Source organism: Triturus cristatus, chromosome 7 (assembly GCF_964204655.1).
Source record: "Triturus cristatus chromosome 7, aTriCri1.1, whole genome shotgun sequence".
NCBI classification, from domain to species: domain Eukaryota; kingdom Metazoa; phylum Chordata; class Amphibia; order Caudata; family Salamandridae; genus Triturus; species Triturus cristatus.
In genome coordinates this window covers 201,955,783-201,978,570 of record NC_140590.1, presented here as the reverse complement: position 1 = coordinate 201,978,570, position 22,788 = coordinate 201,955,783, and the positions used below count along the sequence as shown (strand labels likewise).

Below are 22,788 nucleotides of genomic sequence, written 5' to 3'. Positions count from 1 at the left end.
CACTTAGTGTGTCTCAGAGATTCACCGAATAAACAGTCCGGGTGTTTCAATAAGAATTTATTGAACAGTTGTTATTCTAGTGTAGAATAGAGGAGTTGTAATAACCATTAGACGGTAGCAGAGATATATGATTAGCTGTACTACGAAAGTAAAAGGATGGTACAGATCTACCATTTTGCAGTAATCATGAGTATATACAAGTACATAGAATACATGATAATAAGTGCATACTCCTACGATGCCTTCCTAACTAGATGTACCTAAATGTACCTAGCATCTGTGTAGTTGTGCCAAGAATCCCTCTAGGATCTAGTCAACCCCGCGAGGAATGTTAGACCACTGCGAGCTGGAGCGTCTGCATGCAGGAACCTCAGCATCTCTGGTAAGTGTGTCAGCCGGGAAGTCACAGTCTCCTCTGTCTTTCTAAGCAAGACATGATGTATATATACCCATAGGTCTTCCCAGGGGTCCTACCTTGATGTGTTAATGTGGCGGCCTAAAGGATGACATCGGGTCTGAACTTTACAAAGAGATATTATACAGGAGATGATAGTCCTGCTGTGCTTCAAAGAAATCGGATGCATAATGTATGCGATTCGAACTAGAGAAAATCCGCGTTCTGAATGCAGTGTCATATCTTGGTAAAAGGTTAGTGCCTAAGAACCGTGATGAATGTAATGTAGGGAAGAATATAGGTGAAAGGTTGCGATGTTAGCTGTGCCTATGTAAGGTATCTATATGGAATATAACAATATACAGTACTGTTTGCTTCACAGCCTATTTAAAACATTTAAATGACTTTGTATATGAGTATACGTGTGTGTGTGTCTAAGTACAAATGAGCATACATAGGATATTGAATATCTATATGCACATATATTTTAGTTTGGTATAGGCATTTCACTAGTACGTAATTACAGGTATAGGGAAAAAGTTGAGCCGTTATGAAAGTGCATTTGTTTTTCTTTTTATATCCCTACACAGTCTCAACGTACAATAACAAAAGAGCAAACAGTGATGCCAATAATAGCAACTGGAGGAGATAAGCAATTTATAATTGCAGACCATATTTATTACAATGAATGTTAAATGAAATGAAGTAAATTTGAAAGAGGTATCATAATGAGATATCAGCCTAACGCTAAATGTTAATCTTAGAATAAAACTTGTAAAGAAATTATTGCAGTGGGAAAACTAAGCGAAAAACACTTTCAATTAATTCATTCAGACATGCACCATTGTACCAACATTGTCAAGAAAAGAGACGAATGACTGACTGAATTAAATAATTAAATAACGATGGAGCTGTGACAAAGTAACCAACTGCGTCTGTGAGCAAAGGTGTCATTACAATCACCATTTTAATTAGCATGAGTTATTGCTTTTACTGAGTAATTTCCTCCTATGTTGCAAAAGTCGAATTTAGCAGTGCACCCAGTTTCACCAGGCCTATTGTAATAGTCCAACCTTTGACTGAGGAGTGAAATACGCAATGAGATGTTGCTAACAGTAACACAGAAGTTAAACTTTACCCTCTCAATTTCTGACTGCAGGCTTTTGAAGATCATGGGGGTTTGTTCTCCGGACACAGAGTTAGAAGTCTGCAACAACTACTTCTGTGTCCTGGCCTGCAAGTCAGCCTGAGCAATGAATGGACAGGAGGACACTCTCTTCCATGATGCTGGTTTTGATATGCCTTGTAAATATATGTTGTAATGTAGTCCATTATTGTATTTCATAATTGTCACAGTGTGTAAAATCTTCTGAAAAATATGGTGTAGTGGTTCAGATGTGAATTCTTGGCTTTTTTTCAACTGAATTGACATATTTTGCTTTGCTTTAGCTTCAGACACAATTGCATTTTTAAGTTCTGTTTTCAAAATAAAATATTGTTGTGCCTTTTCTAAGCTCTTGGAGTTATGTGTCTTTTTAGGTTGAGCATTAGAGACCTCTTGTATATACTTTAGTATATACTTATATGTGTATGTACTTTGTGGGCTTGGAGATCAGCCCTAGTACTTGTCTGCTTTCGCTTAGGGACTTTTTTTCTGTTCAACTGCTTCTATTTAACTGTCTTGGTAGAAAAAGACCAGCAGAGGATAGTAAAATACCAGAATTGATTTCTGCTTGTTCAACTGCCTCTATTTAAATGTGTTGATAGAAAACAACCATTAGAGGACAGTAAAATACCAGAAGTGCTTTCTGCTGACGGACTTTCTTTTTTAATTTTCTGGCAACTGCCTTTATTTAACTTTCTTAATAGAAAGAAAATGACCAGCAGAGGTCCGTTAAATACCAGAATTACTTTAGTATTCATTAGATTCCAGTCCATAGAAATTGTCTTCCACGAGCACCCGTAGACAATAATATTTTTTCCAAATCTTGTATTTTCAGTGATATGACCACCGAAAACCCTGATTTTATATGAAAAACAGAGCTTTGGACTATACCATTTCCAGCTGAAAGGCAATATTGCTCTCCGTGTGTTCCCATACCTGGCGTGTCATGCAGTTTAACGCTTACTTTCCATGTTACAGAACAGTAGATGTTTCAGCACCAAGGCTAATGTGCTGCATAGCTAAATACATATACGGTCCCGAAGGCGAGACCGATTGCACTGCAAATGGTTGTTTGGTGCAGTGCTGATTCGTGAAGTGTGGACAGGATCTCAATATATTTTGTCCTGTAGTGTAAAAAAAAAAAAACTGTTCTCTTGTGCAGAGGTTTCCTTTACACATATGGTGTGAGGCTTCAATGGTGAAGTTACAGATGGCTGTCTCATGTACCTTAAGAGATTTGGATGTGCATGGAAGATAATGAATCAATTACTTACTGGTAATCTTCATTATTCTTAGGAAAGTCCTCCTCTGTATGCATGTTGTGCTGCTTTTAAAAGAAATAGAAAGAAGTTAGTTAAGCAGTCTCCCTCTGGAGGGGGATGACCTCCCAAGTTAGAGCTATGACCAGGAAGACAGACGTGGTGATGTAAATTCCTTAAGGTCCAATTCCATCTTATGTAACCTCCACTCCATCTTGGTCCTTGGAGGTTGCCATCTTCCACAACTTAGACAATGGACACAGCCATATTCCCTGATTTATGCATAATCATTGCCATGGCTGCCTTTCAACAGAGATGTCGCCAGACCTTATCTTTCTAAGAACTTTGATATAGTCAAGTTCTTCTATTAATGACATAGATACAATATCTAATGCAAAATTTATCTGGGTGAAATGTCTCCTTATCATGTCAAGATTTACTAAAATCACAGATAGAATGTTTGAAAGTGGTTTATTAGTAGTCATATGTAGGGACGTACCACTAGTAATAAGGCCACAAACACAAAAAAAGTTTCAGTCAAGGTCCTAGTAAATTATTCTCTTGTTTAACCCTTGGTAACTGGCTGTGAGCAGGCAGGCTTAACTTAAGTGTGTAAAGAGTTTAAGAACACCAATTCATTAAGTAAGACACAATAAACAATAAAAATCAAACACCAATTTATACAAATAGGTTATATTTTTATGAACAAATGGACACCAAAACGACAAACATCCAATATAGGGAACAAGAGATATGAATTCTGAAAGAATAACACCATACATGCTAAAAGACCCAAAGAACCAATTTGGGACATCTGGTCGTGCTTGACTGTGACAAAGTCAAAGTTTGAGGCTGACCATGATGGAGCACAGGGTGGGTACACTAGTTGGGAGGCCTTGGTCACCATTTTATCTTAACACATAGGGGCATATTATCAAGCCAGGCGATACAATTATCGCCGCTTTAGCGGCAGAAAACTGCCGCTAAAGCGGCGATAATGCGCTTGATAATATGCTCTATGGAATTTCAATCGAAGCCCAGGTTAGATGTGAAGGACATCTAACCTGAGCTTCAATTGGAATTCCATAGAGCATATTATCAAGCCCATTATCGCCGCTTTAGTGGCAGTTTTCTGCCGCTAAAGCGGCGATAATTTTATCGCCTGGCTTGATAATATGCCCCTTAGAAACTTTTTCGTTGCCTTTTTCCTCAACGTCTCAAGAGGCTGATTTTCGCGTCAACAACGGCAGCTTGGTCCAGCGTGAGCCCTCGTAAACTCCTGGAAGCCTTGTCGATGAGGAAGCACTCTGGAGCTTCAGTGGGACAGACCTGGATTTCAGATCAGGTTGCACTTCAATGTCGACGGCTTGACTCTTGTCGACAGGTCAGTCACATTAAGGAGCTTTTTACCAAGGTTGCTCCAAACTTCTGGAACTTCATCTAGAAGTTGCTGTTGTGGGTTCAAAGTGTCCAAAACATCAATCCAAGGGTCTAGAAGCTCTGAGATGGTCATTGGGATGTTGGGACTATGTTTCCCACAATGCACCTAGCCAAATCCTTAAAAGTTCACTGTACTCCCTCTAGATGGGCTCTTCTTGGTGAAGATGATGAAGGTGGAGCTCTTTTAACCTGTTGCTTTCAGGGAGTCCAGTCCTTCACTTTGTGGAGCAAGGAATCAGGCAAGGATCTCATGTAGCTCTTTTGTACCTGTTGCATTCACAGAGTCCCTCCTTAATCCATTTGAAGCAAGGCAAAGTTCGTAGGGTCAGAGTTCCAAAGTACGCCCCTGGTGCAGTCCTTATGAGTGTAGTCTTCTTGGGGTGCAGATCAGGGGTTCCAGGAGGACAGTCCTTCGTCTCTTGATATTTCCAGACAGGGATTTGAGTTATTTTGCTGCTCTCCCATACTTATTCAGAGTTCCTAGGTGTTGCACAGGTGGGCACCACTTACCAATTGAGTGCAGGGTGTTACCCTGGTGTATGACCCCTTCCTGCAAAGTGTGGGATATTTTTTACCCAGAAAGAACTATTTTCCCAAAATCCAAAATGAAGAAACGTTCTCCTGGCAGGCTAGATCTTGCTAAGCCATCCCACTGGTGTGAATGAGATTCTCTAACACTCCCTTCCAGCCCCATTGCTAATCTAAATACTTAGGTTCCTGCCTAGCAGGGGGTGCCAAATGTGAGGGTGAGCCTGTGCTGCCCTCTCTCTTTGAGTGCCAGTTTACTACTCCACAACCATCATGACTTTTTGTCTGCAGCTTGCAGTTCTCCTTCGAAGAAATCATCTGTCTCATAGCCAGGCTACTTCACACCTCATTAAGACAGCTTGGCTCAGCCACCTGTAAGAGGCTGTTCAATTTGCAGATGACTGCTGGAGGCTGGATTTTGGCTCACAGAAAAGAAAGTTTGATAACTTATTTTCTGTAATAGTTATAAAATATCTAACAATGGTAAGTTGTTGGATTTTCCTGACTATTATTTTAAGTTTTTGAAATATAATTTTAGCTCACTCCTTCGAATAGTTGTACTTTAATAAAGTATCAACATGTTAGCCTATGGAGTCAATGCATTACAAAGGAGAAAAACGAAATAGCAATGTTTTCATCAACAGCAGGCGCGGCCAGTCCATTCGAGCTGAGGGGCCACACCCCTCCACCTTTTGCCCCTCACAAACAGTATCTGTCAGGCTGAACAAAGGTCAGCCTGACAGACACTGTTGACTTTCAGGTCAGGCAGCCAGGAGCCAGACATGTGCTAAATGAGAAGGGTCCTGACTGCCTGACCTGAACTTTGCTGGGCTGAGGAAGTCACAGCTCTTGTAGGTGCAATGTCCTCAGCTCAGCAAAGGTACCTGAGGCCCTCCCTTTAGTGACGAGGGGTAGCGTCACTGATTGCCTTGCACCTGGGTGCTTCAGTTTTAAGCCCTGAAGTGCCCAGGGTCGATTGTCAATCAGTGACAATTCATCACAGAGTGGATGCCTTCCGTAAGGTCAGCCAATGAGGGAAGGAATCAGTCCCAAGCCTTCTGGAACCTCCGAGGCAGAGCTGACTGAAGGTAAGTGTGTGTTTTGTTTTGTATTTAAATTAATGTTTGGTGCGTACATGCATGCGTGTATGTATGAATGTTTGGTAAACAGTGTTGTGAAGGTATGTGTTTGTGGGTGCGCCCAGATGAATGCATGGTTGTGAGTGTTATGTGTATGTGTGAATGCGTGTGTGTGTACCGTCTGCCCCCTCCCTCAAAAACTTACCAGCCTCCACTGCTCACCAGGGCATATAAAACATGTTTTCTAATGTCCATGCTTATAGATACAAGGCACCATACACCTGGGGCACCTAGGTGAGATCTTAGGGGTGACGTATATGAAAAAAAAGGTAATTTAAGACTTTGGAAGCAATTTTAATTACAAAGTCGAATTTGCATATAATTTCAATTCAAAAGCAGCCTGAAAAGCAGGGCTGACTTTTAAACTGACATCAGGCAACACTGCAGTTCACACTTAAGTGCATTAAATCTACTGGGCCTCAAAACATACACGTCCTGTCATATACTAGGGACCTAGGTTGTGACAATTGAATTTTTACCTAATTACCATGAACTTTTACTCAGAGCACAGGCCTTGGATCTGGTTAGCAGAGTTCAGGGCACAGTCAGAGTCTGAAAACCAGCATCTAGTAGAGAGAATTGGGGCAAAAACTGGAGGGACACAGCAAAAAGCCCTGGTCTCTCACATAGGAATATATACAAAATGGTGTAGTCTGAATTGACGTTATTATGCCTTATATGTCCATAATAAACATCTGAAACGCACATCTTGATGTTATGAAAAATTCCAATTTCTGATACAATTTAGAAAATAAGGACTGACACTTGACCACCTGTCAAGAGGGGTCCCTTGCCCAGATTTTCGCACATAATTCTGACAGAGAGTCACACCTGCTGCCAGCGCACTTTGTACTTCGCAGATGATACATCTTGCCCGATGACTGAAGCTGATAAAGTCAAGTCCTGGAGGAAGACCGATTGATTGCTATCGGGGTGGGTGGTTGCCGTTAACTGAGAACACTATCTTCACGCCTCCACTGATAAAGACAGCCTTTTCTGTCAACAGGCATGCAGTCCATCTCTTTTCCTAAAGAAACTCGAGACTGCAAGTTGCTCTGCCTTGCATGCTTTCATAGTATAGAAGTACTTAGAAGTAGGCATTAGAGTGTTAGGTTCCAGCTAGCATTTTGTGACATTCTAACAATGTTAGATATGTTCATTTTATTCTCATTATTTATATTTTGTCTCGTTGCTCTTTTTATAATATTCTGTAGTTGTTTTAAATGTACTGAGAAACAGATTGTTCCTGTAGTAATACACACTTTTAACTTTAAAGTATTCATTCTTCTTAGTAGAGTGTGTTTAATACTGTGAATATAAAAATAATGAGTGTTGCTATTTACACAGTGCCCGGTGCAATTGAGAAATACCTCTATATTAATGACAAACTGAGTAGTGTTTGCAGGACTACAATAACTTGTCTTTGACATTCATTGCTGGTGCATTCAACCAAGTTCACCTGTGTCACCCACAGGTGGGAATGAACTCCTAGTAGATTTACATTGTGTATGTTGTAACTTGCACTGCAGTTGGCACCCAATGTGGGGCACATATCTTATGCCTACGCCTTGAGCAGTTTGCACTTATCACACACATTTAAACCATTATTACATCATTACGGAAACGTCAGTAGTAATCATGGTTACCTCCTACTGGGAATTAGGAAGCACCTATTTCTGTATTTTGTCAAGCTTGATTTTTAAAAGGTATTTTCCCATTCTGTGTATCTGTATTCTGTGTGGAGGAGTGTGGCTCAATGGTTAGAGCGGCAGACCCTGAAGCAGAGTGGAGGAGTGTGGCTCAATGGTTAGAGCGGCAGACCCTGAAGCAGAGTTCTGGCCAGGGACCAGGGTTCGATTCCCGCCTCGGCGGGGCTCGGGCTCAATTTCCTCGGACCTGTCTAATCTCGCCTCGGTGCCTATTCTAATCACGGGCCCCACGCTGCAACTCTGGGCAATAGCTTGCTTAGCCTCCACACCGGCCCCAACAGCGCTAAGGATGCCTGGCTTCACTCTGGGCGTGCCCAGGAGTGGACACTTCACAGGGAAAGCCAGGAGGGGTTCCACAGCGGTATGAGTATCAGCGCCAGGAAACCGCAAAAGGCGACACCGCAAGGTGGCCGTCTGGTGACAGTGCGCTCTATAAGTACCTTGACATTTACATTTACATTTACATCTTTGATTCAAATGATAAATGGAATCCATTCATCATGGCAGCTACTATCAGTGTAGGGAGCCAATTGCAGGGAAGCAGTTACTCAGCACCACAAAGCTCAATGTGCCCCTGATGAGGGGGGCGGTTTTATTTTATAATTGCTGTGTATTCAGCATATGCCTTTGAGACCTTTTACCCCTGGATGGTGTTCGAGCCTATTGATGCTGCCTAAGGGCATATTTATGAATATATGGTGGGAGATCTGCCAGCTCACTATAGGGCTTACCAAGAACTGGATATCCCTTTAACATACCAAATACACCAGAACAGGTTTGGTGGCCACTTGCTACACACTCGCACAGACATGTTCATTTGGGGCCTCTCTGCACTAAGGGGGATATGCGGTCGGTCTTGTCTGGATATACTTCCTTTCCTTGCCCTGAAACTCTATCCCATGCAGAGGTAGTAGGGGTATTACATAACCCAGTCACCTTATACAGGAGACTTGTGCAGCTCGTGCAACGTACTTTGAGCTCAAGACCTGCAGTTGCAGCAGGACCTGCAAAAATATGATTTATTAGTCCACAGACTAATAATGCCATCCTGGCAAAGTGCCCTTGAAGCAGAAGGAAATGGCTTTCTGGATTACTTTCAAGACCACCCACTTAGAAGCAGTGTATCGGTACACTATTCCTCAAAACAAAAACACAAATATTGACTATGTTTTGGTCACACGTTAAATGAATTGATCTATACGCTAGATGTATCCTTTTGTAATGAATTGTCAGTACCATATGCGCCCTTTGAATGTACTTTTAATGGGTGTAGCAATTATAGTACTATTAATTATGTTTTAATTTTGAATAATTTCATTCGTGAAGTCTTCCATTTTAAAACCCACTCCATTCCACTAAGCGACCACTATCCTCAATCTGCCCAAATAACAGTCACTATTATTCAAAGATACTAAAGGTTCTGCATTGGCTCCCTGTGGCGACTTAGAGCTAGCCACTATTAATGTTTTTTCACTGCGAAGGCGAAATGATTATTCCAGACGACTTCCTCGGAAACTCGGAAAATTAATTAAAGAAGCAAGGAAAGACTTCAAGATATGCCTGGACGATAGTGCACAGCCAACAGATATCATTAACTCCTTTCTAGTCATAAGCAAATCGGTGAAAGAGAACTTGCAGGCGACAACAAAGATGAGAAAGATTAGAAATGGTTGGTTCAAACACACTGCCCAAAGGCAAACAAAAATCTTATAGAGGCACTTCATAGAAATCCAAGGAATACAAATGAGGTCGCATCACACTGCGTGGCAGCCGGACACCTGCATGGAGAGGTGTGGCCTGGTCTGGCGTGCACAAAGTGGACAGGTGCTCGGGGACAGAGACTGCAGGTGAAAGGTGGGAGAGCACTGGCTGCAGTGTGGCAGACCATTGAAGGCAGCTTGCGCCGAACAGCTGCATGACTGCGAGAAGCAGCTCTGGGAGTGTGCCAAGACTCGCCCCTGACTGCATGTATGGCCGAAGGCGGCCTGGACCTGGCCTGGACCCGGCTGTAAGCGGTAGGCGACTGAAGATTGGTTTTGCCTCCACCAGCTCCTAAGGAACCAGCGAATTTGCAGTACTGAGGATGGCCCCCTTCCCTGGCTGGTAAAAGATGAGTAGATCCTAGCTGCAAAATGGGGGTTGGTAAGCTATATTGTACTGGGCAAAAGGAGGGCAGCGGACACAAGCAGGTGGAAGCTTATAAAGTGGAGGCCCTGAAACATCTGGTTGGTCCCCAGAAAATATAATTGAAGATCCCCCCCCGGTCATCTCACTGAACGCCAGTCGGGTGTGATACTTGAGCTGTGCCCCTGAGATTGACGCCTCGTCCCCACCCTCGGGCCTGCCTGAGCAACGGCTGCGCTTCTCTGTAGACGTACTCTGCCTGAGTGACTCCCTGCCCTCTTGGATATACGTTTGGCAATAACACCTTCGCGGGGGTTCAGTTGCAAATGTTGGGAGCAGCAGAGGAGCAGGTAAGGTCACAGCTTATCCTCTACTGCCTTTGTATATTGTCCCTCTTGCCAGGGATAGCCCAAATAGCGAAAACTACGTCAACTCCGTTCTCTGCACATTTTTGGAGGAGAACAATCGTTTACATCCTTCACAAACTGGCTTCAGATACAATCAAGGCACAGAGACTGCTTTATTAGTGGTGATTGAGGAATCAAGGAAAATTCTAGATGTCAGAGGGTCCGCGGTAATTATATTACTCGACCTCAGTGCGGCCTCCGACGCGGTCAACCACCAACTCTTGGTTGCAAGACTAAGAGAAAGTGGGGTGACGGGATTGATTCTTAAATGGCTTGAGTCTTTTCTGATGGATAGGTCATTCCAGGTCTTTGAAGAAATGTCGGCTCTGAAAGGATTCATCTGAGATGCGGGGTGCCTCAGGGCTCTTCCCTGAGCCCCACGCTTTTTAATGTTTACATGCGCCCCCTGGCCGAGGTGGTCAGCCCTTTGGGTTTAGGATCATCACCTACGCTGATGACACTCAGCTGATTGTCTCCCTTAATCCCTCGGACAATAATAAAACCAGGCTGGCAAATTGCCTGGAAAAAGTGTCAGCATGGATGGATGGCTATTTTTAGGTCGAAGGCAGAACCGGAAGTCGGAGATTTAATGTTTCTGAGAGTGGCTCCTTAGCCCGCCTCTCTTTTTGCCTCTCCTCCATTGGCTGGCTTCCTAAACGGAGGCCAGCCATTGGAGGAGAGAGCCGTCCCTCCAAATAGGCTCCGTCTTTTTCAGATTCGGGGGCGTGTTCCTTGCTGTTCTTTCCACTTTTTAGCCACGCCCTTTTAGAACAGCAGGAACACGCCCCCGAATCCGAAAAAGTTTCGAAGCTTCCATCCGCCATTTTTTTGCTATAGTCTGGCCGTGAGGATCCATCCGTCCGGCGCCGTGTTGTTGTGCTGGTGGCAGCGCTGCCGGGGCAGGCTCCAGTTTGACGAGCAGGGATCCGCACCGTGCTTTGGACTTGTGCCACCGGATCGGGTTTGTGTAAATCCGGGAGGGAGCTCCTGAGTTCTGAGTTTGCTTTCCGCGGTCACAAGATTACACAGTTGGTGGGAGGGAAGCGCTGTTATTTCCGTGCGGCGCAGGGCCCGTGTGCTCGTCGCCGGAGCAGGATGCGGTGTACCTGGCGCAGCCCTTAGGCCCTCCACCTCTCCCGGTTACTCATTAATGGGGCTGTGTGATGTAACTTCAGGCAGCGCGCGGATCCCGGCCCGTCAGCATTCCACGTCCCTCCGATCCCGGAGCAGCCTGCACGCCGCCGACGTTCTGAAGCGACCAGGCACTCCTGAGTTGGAATCGGACAGCCTCATATTAGAGGAGCGCTACGGGTACCTTCCGGCGTGAAGCTGACTCCCATCTTAAAGGAAGCATTCCTTTACGGGACTGTGACACCTTAATCGGAAAAGCTCCATGCTGCTAAACTCCCCCTTTTGCAAGAACGGAGCACTTCCCTGAGAAGTCCAGGTAACAGATACACTCCTGCTGGAATAGCTGCATAAATCATGTGCTCTGTCCCAGAAGCAGCATTCGCAATCCTGCAGGAACAACGTTCATTAAGGATTTAGTTTAATATCAAAGGGCGAGCATCATCTTCCTGCGGAAGGGCAGGACTAGATACACTTGTCTGCAGGTGGAAAAGCCGCCCCCTGCATGTACCGAACTCCCTTTGCAGGTTAAATAACAAGTTGGGCAAGATGAGCAAATAGGCCAAGGCGCTATCCTGTACGCTGCAAGGACCCCGTTCACTCCTTCAGCAGCAGAAGACAGCCAGACCGTGCTTTGCTGGAGCAGCACGTGCTGTTTGCGTAGGTCACATCACATCCCTTCAGTCTGTGTAGTAGTCATATGTCCTCAGGCACAGAAAGGCTCTTTTAGGAATAGACGCCGCCCTGATGTAGCCAGTGCTTTAAATGGGCAGCTACTGTCCGGTACTGAATACTTGTGCTTCTTAGCACTGCTGCAGTACATTTAATGAGAGAATATCGACAACCCTCGTTTACTAGAAGAAATCACCCATTTAGGTAAAGCACAGTATCTTACAGGAAGAACCTTCTGGCAGGCATCTGACGCTCTTGCAGGACGCACTACACCTCATTTGAAGAGTTTATATAAACGTATAAAACATAGGTGATGCGTCTGTAATGCCTGTGAAAATAAATGTGGCCCAATAAAATATGTTTTTCGTAAAACTGCATCTCCTGAGTCTTGGAATGAATGGGCATGATAATTCTCTAGAACTGAACGCTGCTGCTTCAAATGGACCTTTGTAGTGCGATTGTTCTTAGAGTTAGCTTAAATAACTATCTTTATAACTAGAGCACATGAAAGGGCAGCATGGTAAAACCATATTTGTGTAATGGTGGCAAGCTTGGCCAACTAGGCCTATGACAGACAATTTACTTGGTGCACCCAGTAAAACCTTTAATTAATTTATAATGTTTACCTTTAAACAGACCCAGCAGATGCGCATGAATTAAACACTCAGACACATCCCCATGAAATCCGTAGAACTACTGTGCGATGCTGAAACCCTGTAATCCCAATAAAAACAGTTTGCCAAAAAATTCCTTAAAACTTATGAAAAGCGAAACTTGAGAGATACATTTTGGAGATTTCGTGCAGTCTGTTGGGGCCGGCACGGGCTTCGAGTGGTGGGGGTCGCTATGGCTGTCTGTGTTCTTCATTGAAATGCCCATAGAGAGTTTTGCCAAAAGGTTTGCGGCACCGAATGCCCCTCATTTCAGCATGAAAACAGAGGCTAATGTGTCCCGTGGAGACATCTCGAATCTCATGATATAGTACACCAATGAAGTCACAAATGATTTCTGCTGTACATGTCGATTCGCTCATATTGGAAAATGCACTTCCATCACAAAGCCATATGAAGCGCAAGCTGTGCAATATAGATGTTTTCTGCCAACAGCATGACATGACATGAGATGCCAGCTTCTAGTTGTTTAAATTGGGACTGCAGCCTTACAAAAAAGATGAACTGCTTCAAGGCCTATGCATTTTACAGTAGCTTTTGTATTGTGATGATACCGGCGACGTAGTCAGGAAGCTTTCTGCAGGCCCAATAATTGGCATTTGTTGTGCATGGTTTTAAGAATGTGGATTTTTTGTGTGGATAATGGTGGAAGAGCTTAAATATTGTGCTCAAGGCTTGGAGGCTGCCCCGTTCATGTTGTAGCATACCTGTAACAGATACTTCCTATCTTTGGGCGGTTGTGTGAGAAGTTATCTTGAAGCTTCTTTGGGTTGGTTTGATGTGGGTTCATTATCTGACCTAAGTGGAAAGCACCACACTGCTTACATCTCACTACCTCACAACATCCCTCTCCCTCACTACATCACTGTTTCACTACCTCACTCTCTCTCACTACATAACTCTCTACCTCACTACTCCACTCTATCTCACTACCTCACTATCTCACAACTTCTCTCTCTCAAAACATCACTACCTCACTCTCTAGCTCACAACCTCACAACTTCACTCTCTCTCACTCACTACCTCAATCACTCTTTATCTCACTACCTCACTCTTTCTATCTCACTAACTCACTTTCACTCTCTCTTTCACTACCTCTCTCTCTATCTCACTACATCACAACATCACTCTATGCTTATATATCACTACCTCACAACATCCCTCTCCCTCACTACCTCACTCTTTCACTACCTCACTCTCTCTATCTCACTACCTCACTCTCTATCTACCTCACTCTCTATCTCACTACCTCACTCTTTATCTACCTCACTCTCTCTCACTACCTCACTCTCTCTCACTCTCTATTTCAATACCTCACTCTCTCTCTCTATCTCACTGCCTCTCTCTCTCTCTGCTAATGCAATAGGTATCACATATGCAAAAAAAAAGCTAATGCCAATAGAAATGACAATGCCATTTATTTAGGGATACAAAAATGATAAAAAAAATAATAAGCAATACCAATAGCTCTACCTATAATATTGCCGAGACCATTGCATTGTAAATGCTTGTTTAAAATTGAATGCTGCTAAAATGGAACTGATGTTTTTGGGCAAGTCCACCAACCTGGAGATCAGCACATTTTGGCCTAACTGTCTAGGTACTATGCCACCCCCCAAAGAACATTAAAAAAGTCTTGGGGTATGTTTGGACCGCAACCTAAACTTTAAGGAACAGGCGTGTAGGGTAGCAGGGTTCTGTTATGGCATCCTTAAAATGATTAGAAAGATTCTTCCCCTTCTGCCCTTAAGTGCTAGGAAACTGCTGGTACAAGCCTTGATCCTCTCGCGGCTTGATTATGCCAATGTGATCTATTTAGGCGCCCCCGGTTCTACCATCAAAAAACTTCAAAAGGTCCAAGATTTTGTGACACGACTGCTTATGCAGGCTCACAATCATGAATCCGCTAAGCCTCATGTCATTTCTCTGCATTGGCTGGCAGTGGCTGAGAGAATTCAATTTAAGGCTTTGTGCATTGCCCATAAGTCTCTCTCGGACAATGCTCCATCAATTCTCCGTGCCATCATCCCCCGGTACCTTCCAAAAAGATCATTGCGCTCTGAGAAGAAACATCTCGCAATAGTTCCCAGAGTTAATCGAGTGGGGAGTGGTGGCCGTCGATTTTCCGCCTTGCGGCAAAATGTTGGAATCTGTTACCAGATCTTATTCGACTTGAGCCTAACCACCTTTTGATCCGTAAACATCTGAAGACTCTGCTGTTCCCATAAATCTGCTGGCTTGTTTCAATTTAGTCTCTAGCGCTGAGCGGCCTTTGGTAGCCACGCGCTTTATAAGTGTATATTCATTCATTCATTCATTGTGCATTTGGTTAGACTTTACATCTTATATAGTTATCGAATTGCCTGCATTGTGGATCAGAGATACGCCAGTTTAGCTCGGAGCTTGGACCCGGACTTGGATATAATACAATATGGGGAAGCGCAGGGTGACTACAGCTCCTGGGAGGGCAACAGCAGGTGCCATAGGCTCAGTGGTAACCATGGATGCGTTTTTGCAACGGGCCTCAGCAGTACTGGATAAGGAGATCGAGTTGGTGAACCGACGCCTCTTTAGGTTTCCAGTTAATGGTCCCCTTTCTAAGCCTAATGATACTCAATTACCTTCAGTTATTAATGATGAATCTCTAAACAACTCGGGGGCCCATTAACTGGTACTGGGACTCGATGGTTAAATAGCTACCGAACAGCCCAGCAGTTACCTCTTTCTGCCACCATTTTGCTCGCTATTCCAAGGGCAGATAAAGGAACTTTAGGCCAAGGGGTTGCAGCAGTAACCTTCGCCAAGTGCTCAGACAAATTACCAGCTGATGGATTCATCACAACGGGAAGACCGGGAGGCATTGAGGCTGCTACCCGGGGATCAGGTACAAAACGGAAGGTCCAAGCCCTAGGGGGTAAGGCTAAAAAACCAAGAGCTGATCAGACAACCCTAGAGTTGTCAACTGCTCAAGTCTTTACTAAGGCAGATTTTATGTGTTTGTTAGAATCTTTCCAGGATTCCTTGAAGGCTCTGATAGATTCTAAATTGGGATTGATAAACCAATGTTTAACTCTTAAAATATGTTGCCTGACTCATAAAACCCTAAACAGCCAGGCTCCGATCTATTTAGCAAAAAAGTTAGTTAAATATCAGTCAGGGCGCTCACTTCGTTCATCAAACAAAGGCCTGTTGAGAATCCCCAAAGTTCGGACTGTAAAAAATGGAGACAGGTCTTTCTCTAAAACTGCACCGGAACTATGGAACTCCCTGCCGTTACGACTTCGCCAAGAAACCAACCATAAAAAAATTCTGAAAGATCTTAAAACATGGCTATTCTAATGCCTGCTTTCTACCCTCTGATCTTCCTGTGTTGGCAAAGCGCTATGCGACCTAAGGGTGATATATGCGCTAAATAAATATCCACTACTACTACTACTTAAACAATTGCGTGTGATATGTTTACAGGAAACATGGTTGACTGATAATAGTTTGTTCTTAGAAGGTTACAAGTACTTCTTTATTCCAGCAATCCCTTTACCTGTAGGAAGACCAAAGGGTGGTCTTGTAATTTACATCTCTTTGGCAGTGGAATGTAAAATATCTGTTTTGTTTACAGTTAGTCCATGTATTCAATCACTGGTATTAGGCAAGGGGTCTAACAAAGTGGGGCTCATCAATTTTTATAACTCAACAACATGTACCAAGGAAACATGTAATATCACTAAGTTAGGCTCCTTTGTCAGGCAACACTGTAATGCTGACTTCCTAAACTTTATGATTGCTAGGGATTTCAATATTCATCCATGTGGCGACCCCAGAGTTTCAAATCAGGCTGATCTAGGCTGCCCACGCAAGAGGGGAAATCAGTTTAACCACTCAGTATAGGGGGACTTATTGAGTGATCTTTTTTAGGAATTTGATTTAATGTCCCTCATGTTCTTACCTGACATTATCAGTAAGGCCATTACTCAAACCTTTAAAAACAGCGTTGGTGGCTCATATATTGATTTTATATTGCTTCCATCTTTCTCTACAAGACTTATTTGTAGATTTTTCCATACTAGCTAGTGAGTACAGGGATCATAATCCCCTGTGTGTTAATCTACGTGGATCATTGTTATCTCCACAAAGAGGAGTAGGGCACACAGGGGTGAAGAGGCCAACAGATGGCGGGAGATGGCTAAAATGAGCTCAGATCTCTATCTCTATTAAAATAAGTGCGCTCTTAAGCACATCGACTCAACTCAACGACCAGCCACACAGACCCCTAGATGGTTTGATTCTTCCTACTCTAGGGCAGCAAGAAAACTGCAGAAGCCCTAAACAGGAGCCCAAGAGACCCGACATTGGTGAGATCATGTCGAAAAGATTATAAATTAGAACTGGTCAGACGCAAGTCGGTTTTAAAGGAGGAAGCCAGGAGGGGGTTAATATAGGCCAGCACACTGAGGAATAGCTCAAGGTTTTGGAGCATAATTAACAGCCCTTTTTTAAGCAAAGAGGGTGGAAGTGCAGTGGATGCACACATTAGTGAGGAGGAGTGGGTACTTCATTTTGAAACCATGTTTGAGAGTCCCCCGGAGTTAAATTGCCTACTGGGTCGTGGAACAGATATCCCTGACCTGGATTTTAACATAGTGGAGATCAAGGATGGCATCAACGGGTTATCAAGCAACAAAGCCCCGTGACCCAATGGTATTCCATCTGACCTTTTCAAATCAGACCCATCCTTCTGGGCTCCGGTCCTCACCGCAGTAATTAACGCAGCAGTTAAAACTGGCTGTCCCCAGTCATGGGCTAGTCGTTTTTAAAAAGGGGGACCGAAATAGTACTCATTGCTACAGACCAATCTCTTTGCTGAATTCGGTGGTCAAGGTGGGGGGGTCGGGTACTTTTAGATAGGTTGACTAGCTGGGCTGAGGAACACTCCATTTGATCAGACATACAGTACGGGTTTCTCCCGGGAAAGTCCACTGTGGCTCAGTGCTTTAACTTATGAATGGACCTCAATAAATATACGGTTGGTCGCCCTGGTACTGTCTACCTAGCTTTTATGGATTTGTCTTCCACGTTTGATCTCGTAAATAGGATTAAACTTTGGCAATCCTTGTTAGCGAGCTGGGTAGACAGGAACATCGTTGCCTTCTTTGAAGATCTTTACCGAGCAACTAAGGCCCCTGTTAGATACTCGCAGGATCTTAGAGTAATTTTGATGTAAGGAGAGGAGGACGCCAAGGGTGTATTCTGGCCCCCTTTTTATCTAACATATAAATCAACGATTTGGAAAGAGCGGTATTGATGACAGGGGTTGATTATCCACAGGTAGGACAACGTGGTCTGCCAGTTCTACTATATGCGGATGACTCAGTCCTCATATCCAGGACCGAAAGGCGGTACAAACGCTGCTTGATTTCTTTTCAACCTTCATGGTGGACAGGGATCTCTCGATTAATGATTCCAAATCTTATAATACGCAGGTGGGCGCCCGTACGAAAAAGTCCTTTCAATTCAGGGTAGGATCCGCCAAGGTTCCCCGCACTGACGCCTTCTCGTACCTGGGGGTTGAATTGGATGACCAGACAAAATGGGGGCCCCTCAAACAAAGAAAGAGGGGAGACCAGGTGCGGGTGAATGCTGCCATCTTTAACATTGCCGCCAAACTGGGTAGGAGACTGATCGCGGCCTTTTTAAAAATATACTAGGCTAATTGTGTCGCAACGGTCTCCTATGGCAGTAAAATATGGGGGCATGTTACCACAGACATCCTGCAAGTGGCCGAGAACGCATTTCTGAAGCAATTGTTGAGTGTGCCGTGTGGTACATCTAACATGGTGGCACATGAGGAACTAGGGGTGCCCTACCTGAGTGATATGCTGTCCCTCCGCCCTTTAACATTTTGGTTGAAAATCTGGCTGAGTGGAGGATTATCATTGAATCGATTATTACTGAAAGAGTGTATGACTCTGGACCTTGCTCACCACATACCTTTGCTCAGATACGTTAAGAGGAGTTTTGAAAGTCTAGGAAGAGGAGAATTGTACACCAATCCCGAGTCAATAACCAAAAAGGATTTGGAGTGGAAAAGAGTGACTTTTATCACCCTGCGGAAACTAGAGAGGGAAGAATTGGTAACTAAGGAAGTCTAGTGTGTGGAAGTTTTTAATGCTGAAAACAACAGCATTGACCGAGCCATATTTATTAGGGTTTTTAGTACATACAAACGTTTTTTAATGAATATGTATCGATTGCACTTTTTTCATATTTTGTTGGCTGTGCCATGGGGGAGCAATAGAGGACAGTTGTTAGCACCCTGTGGCTGCAACCATGAGTCTCCACATTGATTTGCTATATTTTTTTATATTCTGACAGTTTTATGAGGTTCCCCGGAAACCTTTTATTATCCCTATTTTAAAGAGGTAGAATTTATTTACAAATGTTGCATGAAGAATGTATTTTTTTTTGTCCTCAGTTGCCTGAAATCCACTGTAAAGGTTAGGTCTTGTTTCAATTAAAGGGCTGAATGGATTGTGCATTTAACTCTGCAATTTATAGATTTTTACTTGTATGAGGATTATCACGTGATGAATTGTGCAACTTTTAATGGATTTCTATGCATTGGTAACTTTTATAGTTTTAAAATGCTAAAACCGAATAAAGTTGTTTGAAATTGAAATTGAAAATGCGGTCAAGCAGTGTAGATATGCATACAGACAGGCTTTGAAAAACCGCTCTGTGCGAAGCAAGTAGACTCAACGACAGTAATACATTGAGCGAAGATACTGTTCCTGGCATTGTGGTTGCAATCCCTGAGGATGATTGGATCAAACATTTTTCTGCTATTATGCCGCACAGTCCCTATCTGATCCCATTATCACTAATGATGGCAATACAGACATCGACCAGCCACCAATTATCGCACCATTTTCCCTAGATGAGGTGATTGAGGCGATAACTTCTAGTAAAGGGGCAAAGCACATGGCCCTAATGCCATCCCGGTGGATATGTATAAAGCTAACATCCCATTGTTGGCGCCCATCTTAACAATCATTTTAAAAACCTGCTGTATGACAGCATTTCTCCCAACATGGGGGAAATCTATAATAGTTCCCATTCATAAAAAAGGGGATCGACACAACCCTGCCTGCTACAGACCGATTTCGCTGCTCGACTCTCTAGTCAAAATAGTCGGTAGTATAATTTTAAATAGGCTGCATGAGTGGGCTGTTAGTAAGGGTGTGCTAACCGATCTACAATATGGGTTTCGTACTGGGGTGGTTACAATTGAATAGAGCCTCAACTTGCCCATCCTCATAGGGTAATACACGGAAATCAAAGGTGGTAAGCTGTTTTGGGGATTTGTCGATCTTTCTTCCGCCTTTGATTGTGTTACCATTCTAAACTCTGAGCGATTATGGGCGAGACAGATAATTTCCTTTTAAAGGGACCTATACTCAGGAGCCAAGGCGAGGATTAGATATGGAATCCACGGCAAATGCACTCAGTCGTTTGGCATAGGAAGGGGGGTAAGGCATGGCTGTGTCCTGGCACCTCTCCTGTTTTCCCTTTATCTCAACAATGTGGACACTGCCTTAGGACTGCAATCAAAAGATCTGGCACAGGTGCCTTCCTCCTGTATTTTTTCTGACCTGTTGTTGGCTGTTTTAAGACTCTGGGCACTTTACCACTGCTGATCAGTGCTAAAGTGCATATGCTCTCTATTTTAAATTCATGTATTGATTAGTGACTCCATGATTGGATTATTAGATTTACTTGTCAGACCCTAGTACAGTGCACCATGTGTGCCCGGGGCCTGTAAATCAAATGCTGCTGGTGGGCTTGCAGAACTGGTTGTGCCACCCACAGAAGCAGCCTGTAAAGTGTGTCTCAGGCCTGCCATTGCAGAGCCTGTGTGCAGTCTAGTACTGCCATGTCGACTTGGTAAGTGCACCCACTTGCCAGTCGCCAAACCTTCCCTTTTGAAATGAAATATTTATAAAGTACGCAGATACTCACAAAGAGTGTCCCGGCGCTAATCTCAAAACCCGTAACAGAAAGAGCCACGCATCGAACACCCATTATGTTATTGTTGGAACAACCAAGTTTTAAGTTGTTTCCTAAAAAACAACAAGTCCTGAGTCAATCTGAGACAAAGGGGCAATTCGTTCCACAGGCAAGCGGCTTGAACCTGAAACGACCATCCTCCTATCCGAGATCTCGTGATCTTGGGAATCACCATGAGGGATTGTCTAGAGGATCTTAAGACCCACTGAGGCCGATAACGTTCGATCCTACTTCTCAAGTAAACCGCACACGTATCATGGAAGGCACGATAAGCGAGCACTAAGGCCTTAAACTGGATCCTCCTTCTCACCGGGAGCCAGTGCAATGCCTTCAGGTGGGGCTGCATGCACCTCCTGGGGCTTACCATAAGAATAGCTCTGGCTGCAGCGTTTGGACAACCTGCAGCCGATTGAGCAAATACTCTGGCAGTCCCAGATACAAGATATTTACGTAGTCCAACCTTGATGTGATTAAGGCTTGTACCACCGGGAGAAGGAGTACGTTTTTTATCATATCAGACACTCCTATGGTAGGCCCAAGGGCAGGGTGCATTGTATGTAAAGGGTAGGACATGCCCTGATGTGTGTGACATGTCCTGATAGTGAATTACAGCCAATTTCATTTTTCACTATTGCAAGGCTACCTGTTCCCATAGGCCAGAATGGGCTGTTTGATTATAATATCTTATAATCCTAACTGACTCAGGGAATTAGGTAGGAATTCGAGTTACGTATGCCTGAACTCAGAATGATAAAATACATCTTTTAGTAAAGTTGGTTTTAACATTCTGTGTTTGAAAATACCACTTTTAGAAAGTAGGTATTTTCTTATCTAACTATCCAGCCTGCCTCTGCTAGCTTGTGTATTGTGTGTCTGGTTTTGTGAGTGACAGGAGCTGGGGGATTCCAGGAGACAGGGTGAGTCAGCACAGGGCTGAAAATAGGCCTATCTGCATATAGAGTGGTGGGAGGAGTCAGCACCTGGGTCTGAATAGGGCTGAGCCTGCCTTCCACAATGCTGGCTCCAGCTCCTGTGGTGCGCCTGATATCCCTGGCCCACACTGTCAAAGGTAAGAAGGAGTCCTGTAAACAAAGTGCTCCAGGACTGCACAGAACTGGTTTGGTCTAGGTACAGGCACCTCTGCCTTCAAAGCACAAGGATTTAGTAGTATAAATATGGGGACCCAGACCCCCAGACTTTAGATCACTTCTGGAACAATAAGACAAACCTATGCTAAGGAGAAGAACCAAGGAAGCTTCACGTCTTCACGTCATCCGATCAAGGGAGCCATCTTATTGCATTGCACTGGATTGTCGTATCGCATCGAGGCGCCATCTTGTCGCATCGTAACCGGAACGCAGTACGAGAATCAACGCATCACCTACTAAGGACCAAGACGCATCTCCTACTCTGCGCAAGCATTGAGGCGCGACACATCATCTCCCCCGAAGCAAGGAACCGACGCATCTCAATCCCTGCAAACCTTTTGTTTGTTTTGCGTTACGCATCCAGGTACTTTTATGAGAACTGTGTCGCATTTATCATCAACTTGAGCTAAGTGACTTCCACCATCTTTAAGTCTATTTTGAGTACAGTATTGTGGATTTTTGTCGTTTGGGGTCTTGTGTTAAGTCTAGTAAAGATTACTTATTTTTCTAAACTGGTGTGGTGTCCATTTGTAGTGTTTTCACTGTGTTACAAATGCTTTACACACTGCCTCTGAGATAAGCCTGTGTGCTCGTGCCAAGCTACCAAGGGGGTGAGCAGGGGTTATTTTAGGAGTTTACCCCCTTACCCTGACTAGAAGCAAGGGTCCCTTTTTGGTCAAAGGTACCTACCTCTGCCAACTAGAGATCCCCAGTTCTAACATTGGTGGTCAGCGGTGGGATTCCGGACTTGCAGTTGTGAATCATATACAGTGATTGGTGTACACTACTAGTGAGTGCAGACCAAACGCAACCACATACTGTTTTTCTGTTTTCTGGTGTCCTCCTGGAAGTATTTTTGATACTATGACTCGGGTTAGTTGTTGTAAAATAGAACTCGACTTCTGGCACATGTTTGTCTACACAATGAAGGAGTTACGTGTGT

At 43.9% G+C, this 22,788-nt stretch overlaps 1 protein-coding gene across 1 annotated transcript in view; it reads left to right on the top strand.

Annotated features, from left to right (window-relative positions):
• The window catches only part of LOC146809218 (uncharacterized), a 234,566-nt gene extending 232,768 nt beyond the window's left edge, over positions 1-1,798 (top strand). Inside the window, exon 12 of the mRNA XM_085616038.1 lies at positions 1,554-1,798. Within this exon, the coding sequence (XP_085472164.1) occupies positions 1,554-1,644 (91 nt within the window). The 3' untranslated portion in view covers positions 1,645-1,798. The remainder of the gene's footprint in view (positions 1-1,553) is intronic.
• Positions 1,799-22,788: the final 20,990 nt, after the last annotated feature.